This window comes from Emys orbicularis, chromosome 8 (assembly GCF_028017835.1).
Source record: "Emys orbicularis isolate rEmyOrb1 chromosome 8, rEmyOrb1.hap1, whole genome shotgun sequence".
Taxonomy (NCBI): domain Eukaryota; kingdom Metazoa; phylum Chordata; order Testudines; family Emydidae; genus Emys; species Emys orbicularis.
Window position 1 is genome coordinate 1,879,564 of NC_088690.1, and position 15,743 is coordinate 1,895,306.

At 54.5% G+C, this 15,743-nt stretch overlaps 1 protein-coding gene across 1 annotated transcript in view; it reads left to right on the forward strand.

Moving 5' to 3' along the window:
- IPO13 (importin 13) overlaps window positions 1–15,743 on the forward strand; it is a 60,082-nt gene that overhangs the window by 5,169 nt on the left and 39,170 nt on the right. Inside the window, exon 2 of the mRNA XM_065409204.1 lies at window positions 8,041–8,777. Coding sequence (XP_065265276.1) covers window positions 8,041–8,777 — 737 coding nt within the window. The remainder of the gene's footprint in view (window positions 1–8,040; window positions 8,778–15,743) is intronic.

Genomic DNA, 15,743 nt, shown 5'->3' on the forward strand with positions numbered 1-15,743 from the left:
AGGTGGCCATGGTCAGGACTCTAATCCCATCTCCGACACTGCCATCCTTTGTGCCTTGGGTGTCCCAGGTCCACCGGTCTACAAAGTGGGGACAATGCCCCTGGGAAGGGTGTGGGGCTGGTAGTGAGCATTAGTGAATCTCTGCAAAGTGCTCTAGAAACGCCGAGCTCTGCAGTCTAATCTGCATATGTTCTAGTCTGCTGGATCATTCTGCTCCTGAATTTCCCCCAAGGGCGCACACAGACAGAGACGGCTCTTTTGTTTGCGCCAACAATAGAACAAATGTTGGCTTTCTGAAAGGTCAGTGGCACTCCGGGTGGTGATTAGCCCAGCATGTGCTGGGTGAGGTGCTGTGTGCGGAAATGGAGCTCTCCCTGCTGCTCTGGAATGAGGCTCCCTGCAATCTGGGAGTAGGTGAATGTGATCCGCTGCTTCCCTTCCCCCAGCCTGCCTGAGCCTTTCCCTTGGCAGGCCTGGCAATCTCAATATTGTGCTTTCCTGTAGCTGCAGCTCTGTGCTGGGTGGGCTCAGAACTGCTGGTGAGCTGTTCTGGGGGAGGGGCTTGACAATTTGGGGGGGGTGGCCCTGTTGGTGGGGGTGGGGTTTCGGGGGCAGAGTCACTGCCCAGGTCGGGCATCAATAAGAATTAAAGGCAGCTCTAGAGACATGGGGCTGGAATCGCTTAGTGCAGTGTAAGCAAAGCCCTGGGGTTCAAAAGCCCTTTGCAGAGACAGCAGGAAAATCTCCTGCAACGCTGCTTTTCCAGAGCAGGGTTTTGGACTCTTCCGAGACGAACGGAGTGAAAAATGGGCTCTTGCTGGGGGCTGGACTCCTGGGAGGGCTCCTGAGGGAGCAGCTTTGTCCGTTGATTCTAATGAATAGACAGCGCTTGTACTGGGTTGGGTTTTCTCTGCCGTTTGAGTGTTCGGGCAGCTCTAGTAATGACATCCAACAGGACTAGAAATGGGAGGTTCTGACTCCCATCTGGGTCAGGTTAATGCAAACACTGGTGCTTGGAATATGAATGGCCTGAGGGAATTGGGAATGGATTGTGGAACCTTTCATCTCCAGGCCACGAGATCTAAGCCAGCCCCGAGTAATGGTGGAAGGTTATTATACACTGACTGTTTGGTGGGGTGGCCTCCATCCAGACAAATGGCTGCAATTTAAACACTTTACTGGTGTCTCAGCAGAGCCCAGGGATAAGTTGGAAATCTTCTTTTGCCTGTATAGGGGGCTGGTGCACTTGTGGTCTGTGCTGCACTTGCTCTGTGGATATACAGGCTCTATGGTGTGTGAATCCAGCACCTTTTGCTTGCATGAAACTGCCAAAGAGAGAGAAAACAGTGGTGGGCAAGGTGGGGCTGTGAGGGTTTCCTAGGCACGGCAGTCATGGGCTCGGCCACGTCTCCCTTCACAATCCTGCTGGTGCCATTGATTTATCCTGAAAGCTCACCGCCAACAGCTAAGCAGCAGGTAATGCTATTGGTTCCCAAGACAGTGCCACGTGCTACCCCCACCCCAGGTGCCTGGGAGAGCTCTTTGGAACCATATTGAAATGTGCAGCCCGTAATCCTGCTCTGGTCTCTCAGTGCTGCGCTCTTTCCTGGCAGGCAGGAGGGGAGAGGCCCCATCTCTGGCTGATGAGGCTCAGGAAGGTTTTCCTTGTTGTCAGAGGGTCTCCCAGCCCCAGCTCCTGGGCTCTAGAACTTCATTGCTTTCTTAAGACAGGCTTTACAGGCAGAAGCTGCACTGGTTTAAGTTAAATCACTTTAAAAACCAAATGACTTAAACGAGTGCAAGCCGGTGTGGCCGCACATGTGTCAGTCCTGGCTGCTGTGCGCTCCCAGGGGGCCTGGGCTGGCTTCCCCTTCCCTTCGCACCTGCCAGTGAATAAGGCTGAGCTCGCACAGGTGGAAGAGTTGGCTCGGTGACAGGAAGGGCTCAACAAGCCAAGAACACCAGCCAGTCCTCGGGGCCTGCTTCCCGAGGCATAGCCTGTGCGTTGCAGCTGCTGTGCATGGTAGGCAGAGAGCCCACTGCAGGGCTGCCCCTAACGGCAGCAGCCTCCTTTCCAGTTGGGAGGCGTACACTACACTGCAGTATGGCCTCCTCTCCGGTCTAGGTGGATTGTTGCATGCTGGCACCTGACCTCTGCTGGCCACACCTCCCTGTTAAAGCGGAGTCTTGTAGGACTCTTGTCTTGCCTTTTGGTCCTCGCTGGGTTGAGATCTGCAGTACCCAACACTGCGGCTGGGGACAGGGAAAGGAGGCTAAACCTCTCTTCCCCTGCTTTAGATGTATTTTATCTGCCCCATATACCTCGCACCTTGGAAAACAAAAAGAAGCCCACAACTTTCCTGGCTGATTCCATATCCTGGCTTCTGTGGAAACCCCAGTGGCACCTGCTCCCTTTCTGCTGGAGCTATGGCTGATCTCCTTTCTGCATCCTGCCCTTTGCTTCTCCGCCTTTCCCCCTTTGCAGTGCTGGAATGCTTTGCTGATGTGCCCTCTCTGACACATTTATAGGGCTGCGTGAATTCCACTCAGCCTTCCCAGTGGGTCTTTGGGGAGCAGACACCCAAAGTCTCTTCCGTGGATAGTCAGATTTGGTTTTGATCACCTCCTTTGAGACAGAGAGATACTGGAGATGGGTGCTGTGACAGCTGCTGTGTCTGCCTTCAGATTAGGAGATTGAGGAATAGAAAGACAGGTGCATCTGCTTTCTTCAGAAAATGTTACTGCCCATTTACTGATGCCAGAATAGAGAGATCTGCAGAGGCTTCTGAGGCACAGGGCTGGATTTGGATGGGCTTTCTCTTTCCCAGTGTGTTGCTGAGAACAGCATCTCCGGAGCTGTATCTTCTCCCAAAGCAGCAGAGACATGGCTTGGATGGACGTATGGCCTCGCCAGAGGTGATGGCAGGTGTTTGTGGGGAAGCGTTTTGAGGGTCCCTGGGACATTCAGAATTGCATCAAGTTCCTTTGCTCCCAGAGTACCTTCTATAGTAACATTAGATTTATTTAAACTCCACCCAGGACAAACCTTTGCCACAGTTCTTAGTGCCTTCCTTTGCCGAATAAGTGGGATGTCAGTGTGGCTGTCCAGTTCCCAGCTCTGGTGCTCTGTCCTGGCAGGGCCTGGCCTGGAACCTTCACTGCCAGCTGCATCCTGTCCTGCATTCTGCCCTTGTTGCGGGGTGGGGGAATCTGTGTGTCAGGGAGGCCAGCGGGAATTCTGTCTCTGACATGTTTGCCGGAATTTGTCCCTGAAAGTGACAATGCTGTTGGAAAGAAGCACAGTGTGCACTAATGCTGAGGAAGCTCCCCTCACCATCAGCCCCCTGCCGAGGCTGCTCGGGCCTGACCCGCGGCCTCCCTGCTGTTCCAGTCCTGCGCTCCCTTGCAGCTCTGCTGGTGCACCTATGCCATGCAGGTGTTTTCCTATCCTCCCTGGGCTGCTGCAATAGGGCGGGCTATTGCTGCTGTAATATCCTCCCTCTTCCCCTCCACCGCAGAAATAACCAAGCCGAATGCCATCGCCTCAGCATGGTCCATTGAGGCTTCAGGCCTAACCTGCCGTCACTGAGTTGGGAATGATCTGCCTGAGGAGTCACTGGCTTGGCTGGAGGCCCCCAGTATGTTGTGTAGGGAGGGGATGATGTGGTTACTGCAGGATTGACTCAGGGCCATTGGCAAGGCCTGTGTCACCCACCTTCCACCCAGGGGAGGCAGGGCTGGCTGCCCACGACCCTGCAGGATCGCTGGGCCCCTGCTGGTGGGGAGCAGCAGGCTGCCCATTTGGTCTGGAAGAGAATGGGCTTGTACATGGGGAGTCCTATGAAGATGATGCTGGCTTGTCCCCAGTGACTGTGCTTGGTGAGCAGTGAGCTGGGAATTTCCATTTTGTGCCTGCTCTCGTTAGGGATCCTTTCCGTTCAGCCTATCCAGTCGTGGCGGGGGGAAGGTGGTTGGCTTTTCCTGGGGGGCCTGGAGCTCTGGTTGCTTGGTGTAGCCATGGTTTCCGTTGCTTGGTGGCAGTAGGCAGGGCTGACGCAGGGATAGGATGCTGGCTGCGTGGGTCTGCCTTTGGCCAGTGGGAAAGGAGCATCTTCTGCAGGAGACAACCCAAGAATGATTCCTTCTGGAAATAGCAGCATGATAGCTACTGCCAGCCAACAGTGCCCTCCTTTAGAGGTGCAGCCCCCACTGTCTTTGCTTTGTGGGGGCTGCCAGTGCTAGGTCGCTGGGGCCATGCCCTGCATACAGGCACTGTGCTCCTGAATTCGCTGCCTGGTGTCTTCCATTCCTGCTTCACAGGCGTTGCACCAGCACCTGTATTATCTCTGTTTGCTCAGCCAGATAAACCCCCAGAGATGCGGCATCTTGCTTTCATGAGGCTCCTGGGGGACAGCAGGCTAGTGTGAGAACATACAGTGCGTTCCCGGTACGTGCGGTGCAGGCCTGACTCCGTACCTTACACCCTACTGCATGGAGCTGAGAATCTCTCACTTCTCCTATCAGCCCTCCCATTCCACTGACCGGTCTTGTCTGGGCACCCATCTCTGGTGAGCCGGCAGCCCCACTCTTATTTATTTACCTAGAGTGCTGTCAGGGAGACAAATTGCTATTTTTTTTGCTCTGTTCAGAAGCTCAGAGAAGGCGAAGAAAGGGAGGGGAGGGCTCCAGGGATGCCAGGTCTCTGGCAGGTTCCAACGCTCCCTTTTTAAAATATTAGTACTAGGATGAAAGCTCTAAAGCCGTCAGCTGGCACTCAGGCTTCTGGGGCTTGCTTGTTACTCCTTCCCTGCCCCCCGACGTAACCAGATTAAAAGCCCTGAGCTGTCACAGTGGGAGGCTTGTCGGAGTTCCCAGGTGGCTGCTACGCTGTGCAGGTAGCTAGGACCTTACCACAGCATAATGCACAGCATTGTAGAGCAGAGACGCTGACAGCAGGCTTACCTTACTTTCACTCCAGCGGAGTTCTGAGGTGTTGGAGGAACCTCCTCCTCTGGCTGAGGGCATGCCAGGCAGGCCTGGCTGTTTACAAGGTCTAAGGTTACCTGGTCAGCTGTGGAGAAGCTAGCTCTGGTGTCAGACACACACATACTGGGCGGGTCAGAATCCACAATGCCCTCCCTGGAGCTGTCACTCTTCCCCCCCCACTGAGTTTCATTCCTTTTTCTTTCCCTGGCATCAGACTAATGTGCTTGTCTCCTATCACCAGCACTTCATTGTAGAGCCGAAGCCATGGTCCAGCAGGACTGAAGCAGCCTGGAGTGACGGTCAGACAGCAGCAGGTGCCAACGCTTGCCTCTCAAGTGCCCTGGCATGAGAACTTTGCGGTGACCTTGTCTTCGCTCCCTGGGGGCATGGGCACGCATGCACTCGGGGAGCGTTCTGTAGAGCACAGGTAGCCCTGAAGCGTGCTCTCCCAGCTTGGCATGCCCTGGGTAATACATGGTGGGGTAGGGAGAGAGCACTGCTGCACCCAGTGTAAGAAATTGGGTCAGATTAGACCAGATTTCAGTAGGTGCCTGTCCCAGTGGATCTGCTTGCTGGATTTCTTGCTGGCATGCTGCAGGCAGTGACAGATTCCAGGCACAAACGCAGCCAGTCAGAACACTCCACATCGAACCCAAATCAGCAAGCCCCAGCGCAAACACGTCGGCTTGTCTCTAGCTGCCTTCCTGTTTGGTTTCTTAATGCAAGGTCTGTTTCATGACAGGAGTGAGGTTCTCCGGGTAGCACATTGTTGGGTGAGGACTGTGCGTCTCAGGAGGCTCCTAGCTGCTATAGCTAGATGTGTAATGCTATGTGGAGAGGATGGGCAGGGTACATGGTCAAGCACTCAAACGTCAGGAAGTGCCAATGGCAAAGTCAACAGTGCACCCTTAACTCTACCCCCTTACGTCTCGTTACCTGATTGCACACTGCTTCCCAAATACCGCAATATAACGTAGACGCGTGTCTTGCCTTCGCCTCGCGGGAGGGAGCTCTTGTCCTAGCTTTCGTTTTGTGCACTCGCATTTTACTCAGTGTCACAGTGCGCTAGCCAGGCGTGGATTTAGACTGCGTGCTAAGGTCTTCTCTGTATAACACAGGTACAGTATTTTAATAGTTTACACTGCAATCCTGCAGCTGGTTCTGGCTGGTCAGCCCCCTCTGAAATTGGTGGGGTCCATGCAAGCACCAGGCTCTGCGTGCTCAGAGCCAGTGGCAGGATCAGGCTCTAGTCAGCAACTGTGTACTACATACTCTTTAATCAGCATCCACTGCCACCTTCTAGTCAGAGCTCAGAGAAGGAGCTTGCAGCTGCATTAGCTTCGTAGTTGGGTGGGCTGTATGTGCCAGCACATTTTCACCAGTAGTCTGCCATGTTGTACTTTATGTGTAATGTTGTGTAAGAATTGTTTACTGCGTGCTTGTCACTTAAATGACTTTAATGGACACTGTTTGACATGCACGCAGGAGTTCATTGTACTACAAATTGCTGCACACAAGCTTGTAGATAAAACTGCATGATACCTTTGTATTTTATTTGAGAAACTGTATGATTGAGTAATCACAGACTCTGATGTAATGCATAATGGTGCATGCAAAGGGGCAGAGTTAGGGTTATATGTTCAGCCTTATCTTTGGCCTCTGCTGACAATTATTATTCAGTGCTTGTAATGCAGTAGCACCTAAAGGTCATGACCAGGTTGGGTCCCATTGTGCCAGGAGCTGTACAGATGTGATGGTCCCTTAGCAGAGTACTCACCGGGTTCTCCACACTGTTTGATGTGAGATTTTTTTAAATCCCCTGATGTAGAGGTATTCAGCAGGACCCCTTGGACTGGCCTGACTCATGCACTTTGGGATGGCACAGGAGAGAGCTCCTTTCCTGCAAGCCTGGTACAACTTCTCCCTTGCAAAGGGCACTGTGGCAGCAAAGAAAGTGATTTTTTTGACTGCAGGGAGCTGAGTTCTAGTCAATCAATCCTGGTTTCATGCTATCCCTCTTGCTTCCTCCTCCTTCTCCCTCCCAGGATTCTGCAGTCTCACTGAAATGCACAGCCTCCCAGAATCCTGCTGCCTGCTTTCTTGCCCAAACTCCATCCTCTCCGGTCCCAGCTGGGACCTCTTTCATTTCAGAATTGCTCTCTGTAGGCTTAAGGCTCTGCATGGGCTTCTGCCAGCCAGCCTCTCAGGACAAGTCTCTCCCCCCCCCCCCCCCCCCTTTCCCCGCTCACTCTTCGTTGAGGACAAGCCTCTTCTGCGTCTGCACATGCATCCCACTGGAGGGGCAAGAGCCTTCTCTTGGGCATCTCCTGCCATCTGGAACAGCCTCCCTGTACGTCTCTCAGAAACTCGCTCCTATTTTCTCCCCTCCACAAATGTTTAAAAACACCTTCGTTGTGTCAACCTCTTCCTGTATCCCCCCTCCTGCTACTGTAACGTATCCGCCATGCTGCCCTGCTGTCTGATCTCATGCTGGGAAGTGGGGAGGTTTGGTCAGGAGGGTTTACCTCCTCTCCGAGGCTCGAGAGCCCCATGGGAATTCCATAGGTTTTTGAGACTGGGGGGCAGGGGGTGACCTCTGAGGCCCAAACAGAGGAGGGGGTGTTATGCTAGTTCTTGACAAGCAGCAGATGACAGTGATGAGTCAGAAATGAAGCTGAGCCTGTTAGCGTCATGGTCCAGACTAAGTGAAGGGTAGAATGAGAACAAACTGGCTCAGCGGTGAGCGCAGACGTGTAAGAGAAGAAAACGTTCTTAGCATTTGGGGATGCGAGGAGAATGGTAACTTCTCTCCAGCTCTTCTCTCCCCTCTCCCCCCCTTGTGCTGTGGTACAGTCCCGTGAAGCAGGTTGCTTAAATCAGCTGTTCTAATCCAAGACATGGGAAGTGGGGTGGTGTCTTTGGAGACCTAGTGACCGAGTGCTTGGAGAGCTGGTTTGGGGGCCTGTCCCTTGTGCTGTTGACTGGCCATGGGGCTGAGGGTGAGCCATGGCCCAGCCCTGCTCCAGTTCCAATGTGCTCTTCTCTCTCTTCCAGGCACTCCATCAGTTGTATTACGACCCAAATATTGAGAACAAGAACCTGGCTCAGAAATGGCTGATGCAGGCACAGGTCTCGCCCCAGGCATGGCACTTCAGCTGGCTCCTCCTCAACCTGGACAAGGTGCCAGAGATCCAGTACTTTGGGGCCAGCGCCCTCCACATCAAGATCTCCCGCTACTGGAACGACATCCCTGCCGACCAGTACGAGAGCCTCAAGTCGCAACTCTTCAGCCAGATCACCCGCTTTGCCAGTGGCTCCAAGATAGTGCTTACCCGGCTCTGTGTGGCGCTGGCCTCGCTGGCACTCAGCATGATGCCTGACGCCTGGCCCTGTGCTGTGGCGGACATGGTACGCATGTTCCAGGCGGAGGACTCCAATGTGGATGGACGGGCACGCTGCCTGGCACTCCTGGAACTGCTGACCGTACTACCTGAGGAGTTCCAGACCAGCCGCCTGCCTCAGTACCGCAAGGGGCAGGTGCGCAGTGTCCTGGCCCAGGAGTGCGGCTCTGTCTTCCCTTTGCTGGAGCAGCTGCTGCAGCAGCAGGACTCCCCGGGTTTCATCAAGCAGAAGGTGCTGAAGTGTTTCTCCAGCTGGGTGCAGCTGGAGATCCCGCTAATGGACTGCGAGAACCTGATCCAGGCAGCCTTCGCCTCCCTGCAGGACCCGGAGCTCTTCGACACGGCTGTGGAGGCCATCGTCAGTGCCATTTCCCAACCGGATGCCCAGAGGTAAGAGCGGCATTCCCCATTCCCTGCTCAGGCTGCGTCGTTTAAGCCTGTTTGCCTGCAGTGATGGCCTGGTCCCCTTGGATATGAGAGTGGAGGGGAAGCCTCGGGACTGAGCGGGCTGCAGACGGAGGGATGATGGCGATGGCGCACGTGGGCATAGGAGACTGGGAGAGGGGAAGAGAAGCCCCAGCCTTGAGGGTTTCAATGCGGTGCTAGTCTGTCTGGGTGACTTCTTCCCCTGCCTTACCCACAGACCCAGGAGGTCAGGGCTGCCAGCTCTCTACATACATGTTACTGCTCCTGTCCGTCCCACTGCAGGCTGCCCAGACGCCCGCACGCTGAGCTGGCTCAGGCTGGAGAAGGGGGACATGGTTAGCCATTTAGTCTCCCTAGTGACTGGAGAGCAGGGCCTTGAACGCCATGGGTGCTGTGCAGAGGCCCCTTGCCACTGACCCATGAGCTCTTCCGCAGACTCCTGCTTTGACAGACGCTGTCTCTGAGGGGCAGCAGCTGTCAGCTCTCTGAAGAGCCCTCAGGAAGTAGATGCTATGCAGCTCTGCCCTTCTTCTCTCCTGCAGATAGGGTTTCCTGTTGTCTCAGTGTCTGAGGAATGAAACACCTGGCTGAGAAACAGATGGCTCAGCTCAGTCCAGGGAGACTCCGCTCGGCTGCTTTACAGACACTGGGCAGCCAAAGAGCATATTTCATGTAGGCTTGTCTCCTCTCGCCGTGTCCCTAGCTTCTTTGTACGTCCAAGGTGTGTCAATTCCCCTTTGATCTTGGCTGCGACTCTCCCTGGAGAGCAGAGCCGTGAGACGGCGAGGGCTAGGGGAGAGGCCCCCTTGGACCATGGCTCCGGTGCCCTGAGCCCCTAATTAGGCCGTATCTGAGCAGCAGCCATCCTCCAGGCCGTGACACTGATGCCCACAAAATGGAGAGTACATGGGTCTCATCGGTCACGTTCCCGCTTCATTGCTTAGCACCTCTCCCCATTTTCCCTGGGAGGAGAAGGGCTGAATTAGGGATCTGGGTGAGCTAGGTGCTGCTGTGCGTCAAGCTACGGCTCTTCCCCAGGAGTCTGAATAACTGCCAGGATTCCCAGCGTTGGTGCATACGCTGATTCTAGGGCAGAGGTTGCTGAAGTCTAGGCCAAGGTTCACAGGGGCCTCTAAGATACAGGTGCTGCTTCTGGAGACTAAAGGTCCCAGCATGCATTGTAGCCTGATTGTTTGGGTCGTGATGGAGCATTGCTTCCTGGGAGCTGTAGTCTCCTTTACCAGCACTAAATGAGAATGGGCACAAACAATCTATTCCAGGCGAGCTCAGACACTGTGGTGATGGGCGTGATATGAAAAACCAGAGAAGCTGCTGCCATGTTCAGTTCTGTTAATTGCCCCAGACCATCGCCCTCTTTCCCAGGGCCCCAGCTGACTTGCTGACCCTGTGTGCCGTCCTTCCATCCTGCCTGTCCCCAGAAACCGCATCAGGCACTGTTGGGGAGGGGGAGCCCTGGATACCAGCTAGCATCCTGTGACTTATGATAGCTTCTCCTGGACTGACTCCTCCAGCCCTTACCCTGGACGTGAATTTGGGGCTGGTGAGAGGTGTTGGATTGACAGACTGGGGAGCCACAAGGAGAGCCTTGCCAAGGACACGGGTACCTGGAGGGGGTTTCTAGCACCCACTACTGGCCTTCACAGCACTTCATAAACCAGTCCTCCCCCAGCCCGTGATGGAGTTCTGTGTTCTCCCCACCTCACAGATGGGAAACCAAGGTCACAGGGAGCCAAGTGACTGCCCAACGGCACGTGGGAATTGGCCTCAAGGCTGGGACTAGAACGCAGGAGTCCCTGGTTCCCAGCCTCATACTCGGTCCGCTGGACTCTGCACTCTGATCTGTCCCCCCTGGAGCAGGCAGGGACTCTAATTCCCCTTTCCCATGGTGTGCAGGGATGAGGATACCCAGGCTCTGGGCACACTGAGTGTATGTTATCACTTACGAATGTGTAAAGCACCTTGCACTGAACACTATGGAACGAGCGCAAACCTGACTGTCCAGTTCAGCGTGCATCGTTCTGGGGCTGCCGCGGCAGGAAAGCAGAGATGGGACGTGTCATCAGCACAGACTCGGTGCCAGGCACTGCGCAGCACAGATCTCCAGGGGGAGGGGATACCACCAGAGGGGCAACGTGAGGCATGAGGCCTTGCTCTGAGACATTGTTCTGAGCTGGCAGCTACTCAGGAGAGGGATTGTCTTTAGGTCTTTACACAGTGCTGAGCGCACAGTCAGTAAGGTGTGATAATGAACGGTGGGGGGCTGTGGGGGCTGGTCCTGATGCGACAGCAGTAAATATAAAATGGGGAGGTGTTAGTGCTGCTAATACAGCACCTCATGCCGTCAGTCAGCAGATAAACATCATTCTGTTTGAGCTGTGCATCGTGGGGAGGTAGGTCAGTGTTATCCCTGCTCTGTGGATAAGGGAGCTGAAGTGCTGAGGCGGTGATTTGACCACGGTGACAGTAGCAAAGGATCCATCCCATCAGGACGTGCCAAGGTGGCAGGTCCGAACATTGGGGCTGGATGGTGGGACTCCACTCCCCTTCTCTCCACCTGCTGTTTCCATCTGTCTGGCCTGCTAGGATGCATGAACCTGGGCCTGAGTGCTCCTCCTTGGTGATGGCGGGTGTTGGGTCTGAGCTGCTGCTGCTGCTGACACCGTTGCTCCTGTCTGTCCAGAGTAACAGGTGCTCTCTCCGTAGGCTGTAGGTCTGTGGACCGTTGACGGTAGCCTCGGTGCATTACCGTTTGTCTCAATCCAGCAGCCAGTTTCCTCTGCTCACTTTAAGCTGCTGTCCTGCCCCCCCCCCTCCTCCCTCCTGGTTCTTTTATCATGCTGGTCGCTCTTGTGGCCCGAGGGCACTGAGATCCATCAGCTTCCTGCCTGGGATTCACAGCCCCCTCCCTGCTGCCCTGGTCCCTAAGTCTTGTAGAACTAGAGCAGGCTAGTGGATGTCTGCTCCTTCGGGGTATGCCTACGCTGCAATTAGGCACCTGCGGCTGGCCTGTGCCAGCAGGCTTGGGCTAAGGGGATGTTTAATTGTGGTGTAGATCTGACAAAGGCGTTTGATACCGTCAACAGGGAAGCCCTTTGGACCATTCTAACACGACTTGGCTGCCCAAGAAAATTTGTCCAGATTATACGCCTTTTTCATGACAGGTGAAGTATTGTCTGATGGAGCCACATCAGCCCCCTTTAACATCACCAACGGCGTGAAACAAGGATGTGTTCTCGCTCCTGTCCTATTTAACCTGTTCTTTGCATGTGTCCTTAACCATGCAGTGAAAGATCTGGACCGAGGTATATACTTGAAATAACGGCACGATGGTTCACTTTTTGACCTCCGTCGCCTGAATGCAAAGACTAAGACAGTGCAGAAACTCCTTCTTGAGGCACTCTTTGCTGACGACTGTGCCCTCATGGCTCACACTGAAAATGATCTTCAGCACATTGTCAACAAGTTTGCTGAGGCCTCGCAACTTTTCGGACTAACTATCAGCCTCGGAAAGACAGAAGTTCTCCATCAACCTGCACTTGGATCAAATGCTTCTGTCCCGAGTATCTCCATCGACGGCACTCAGCTGAAAGTAGTGGAGAACTTTAAATATCTGGGTAGTGTCATATCCAGTGATGGATCACTGGATAATGAGATCAATGCACGAATATCCAAAGCAAGCCAGGCACTTGGCTGTCTGCGTGTCAAAGTTTTAAATCACCACAACATCCGGATGTCAACTAAACTGCTTGTGTACAGAGCTGTTGTTCTTTCATCTCTTTTATATGGGTGCGAAACATGGACACTATATAGGCGTCACATCAAGCAGCTCGAAGCATTTCACATGCGCTGCCTCCGCAACATCATGAAGATCCGCTGGCAAGACAAAGTGCCCAATCTCGAGGTCCTCGAGAGAGCCCAGATGACAAGGATCGAAATGATGATCATGAAGTCACAGCTACGTTGGACCGGTCATGTCAGCAGCATGGATGCCAACAGAATCCCCCGCCAGCTTCTGTATGGTGAGCTCTCCCAGGGCATCCGGCATATAGGTCGTCCACGGAAACATTACAAGGACACCATCAAAGCCAATCTGCAGTACAGCAGTATCAAACCTAGGGACCTTGAGGACGCCGCCAGCGACAGAACACAGTGGTGTGCAACAGTCAGAAATACCTGCATCGCCTTTGAGGAAGACCGCTGCCGGCGTCTACAAGAGGCACACGAATGACATCACAGAGCATCAGCAGCACACAATCCACTGACCGCAAACTTCCCATGCACCATCTGCAGCAAAATGTGCACCTCTAGAATTGGCTTGTACAGTCACCAAAGGGCACACCATGAGACCAACAACTGATGATCTTCACAGATTTGTCATCATCGGATTCGATGGACTACCAAGAAACATTCAGGCTTGTCTGGACCCCTCCCACCTCATAGGGTCCTAGAGCCCAGGCTCCAGTCTAAGCCCGAACGTCTACATGGCAATTAAACAGCCCCTTAGCCTGAGCCCCCCCAACTCTGAGTCAGCTGGCATGGGCCAGCCATGGGTGTTTGTTTGCAGCGTAGACATAACCAATGTGTCCCTCTCCCCCATCATTTGTTCTGTGGGACACCAGCCAGCCATCCCTGTGCATCTGTCTCACCTGCGGGAACATCTACCTGCTTGTTAGGTGTGACTCCCCACTGCGTTTCTCCCTGTGTCTAGCTTTGGCAGCATAGGAGAGACCTGAGGTTCCCTAGATCGGACTCCATTGGCCTTGGGAGGGGACAAGGTGTGTTTGAATGGGGGTATCCGACAGTATCCTGGGGCCAAACCGTGTTTCTTCTTGTAACTGCTCCTCCTTCACTGCATCCCCAGCCTCCTTGCTGCACTCTGAGCGGGCAGAGTCACCACGAGCAGCGGGCACACGGTGCTGGTCCACCCTGGCTCTGCCCCGCTTGTTTCTTCTCCTTCCTGGATGCGCGCAGCGCCACCCACTCCTGTCTGTGTCGCTCAGCGGTGAGAGGAGCCACAGCCCATCCAGTTCTCTCAAAAGCCTCCAGGGAGTCTCCTGACCTTTTTGTCTGTCTGGCTCTTTCCACATCCATCTCTGAGGTTCCTGTTGCTTCTCAGCCACATTCCTCCCTGCTCTTTGTTCTTGCAGGTGCCTAGCCTGTGCTGCTTGTGCACCCTCCCTGCCTCCCATCCTGGAGCTGCAGGCAGAGACCATCCTTAGTGTTCCTCCACTGACCTGGACCTTCATCGAGTGACAGACTCCACACAGTGAGTCACTCACCTCCCCAAGGAGGGCTGGTTCTGGCCCCCTGGGAAGTAGGAACTCTGAAAAAGATTTGGGGGTCGTGGTGGACAGTCTACTCCTGGGGGAATTCTACGACACTGCGCATGCGCAGAATGTATGTCCCCCACAGATTTCTTTGCTTCCCTGAGGAAAAATGACTTTCTGATGGGGAAGCAAAGGGAAGTCACGAGCAGTTATGTGACCTTCCCCAGCAGTATGTTTCGGGTGCCCATGGCAGCCGGCAGAGAAGTAAATCACAGTAGGGCAGGGGGAGAGACTGGGGAAGACCTGGCTGGTGGCTCCTACCCTGCGCCAGGCTCAGCTGCTAGTCCCGGCTGGGCTGGGGTGGACAGGACTTCCTCTTCCCCGGCACGACGTCTGGGGCAGATCCACCCCCCAGATTTCCCCCCCAGCTGTAGGAAGCTCTGCAAACTCCCCCACCCCCCAGCTTTCTGCACCCATCACTCCTCAGCTGCAGGGGAAGGGATCACTGTACGGGGAGCTGCTCTCTCATCCAACCAACAGCCGTGCATCCAGACCCCCTCATACCCAGACCCTCCCGCGGAGCTTCACACCCCCCTGACGAGCCCCACTCCCCCTGTACCTAGACCACCCCGATGAGCCACCGGCACCCGGATCCCCACCTCACTGAGCTCCAACCAGCTGCATCTAGATTGTCACCCCACTGAGCCCTGCTCCCCCCACACCCAGACCTTCCTGCAGAACGCTCTCAACCCACACCTGGATCCCTCAACACTTGCCGGACTGAGCCTGCCTGCCCACACCTGGTGCACCTGGCACGGAGGGGCAGGGCACTGGGGTGTTTCTGGGGCAGGCCCAGTCCTCGCGCTGTCTGGGTTGGGTGCAGCCTCATCACTGAGTCCATGTCCTGGGATAGGGGAGCTGCACAGTGATCTCCCAGCTCTGTGCAGCCAGTGCCTGTGCTCCCTGCTGCCAGGCTGGAGCCTCCACATTGATTTGACAAATAAAATTAGCAGAATTTTAAAATATTGTGTGCAGAATTTGTGTGTGTGTGTGTAGAATTTTTAATTGTTTGGCGCGGAATGCCTTCAGGAATAACAATCAGTGGAACATGAACTTCCAGTTCTTGACCTGTGATCACAATGGGTCTTTCTGGCTTTGGAATCTGTGACTTTATTAATCTATTTCTACTCTTCCTTCTCTGTCCCCTGACCACTCCCTCTCTGCCATTGACTGTGCTCCTCACGGTTCAAAGGCCTTCAGAGGTGTGCCTCCCCTCCCATCTCCCTCTGCTTGGGTCCTCTGAGCCCCTCCCGTCCATTCCCTCGGCCTGCTTCACTGAGATAATCTGTGACCAGACGACCCTTTGAAGTTCATTTTTAATTCTGATAAAGTGCTGTCAGCATGGAGCTAATCTGCTGGGATCTCTCTTTGGCTCACGCTATGGGATCGGCATGGAATTCAGCTTGTCACTGGGCAAGGAGACTCTCCCAGCCAGTGCTCTCCTGGAGTTTGGGACCCTCTGCCCCCTGGGCATCTCTGCAGTGCTGATGGCAAGCCACAGGTCCCTGGAACCTTAGCTGAAATGACCATTCGATATCTAATGTCATCTCCACATGGTGGGATGAGACCAGTGGAGTCGGTG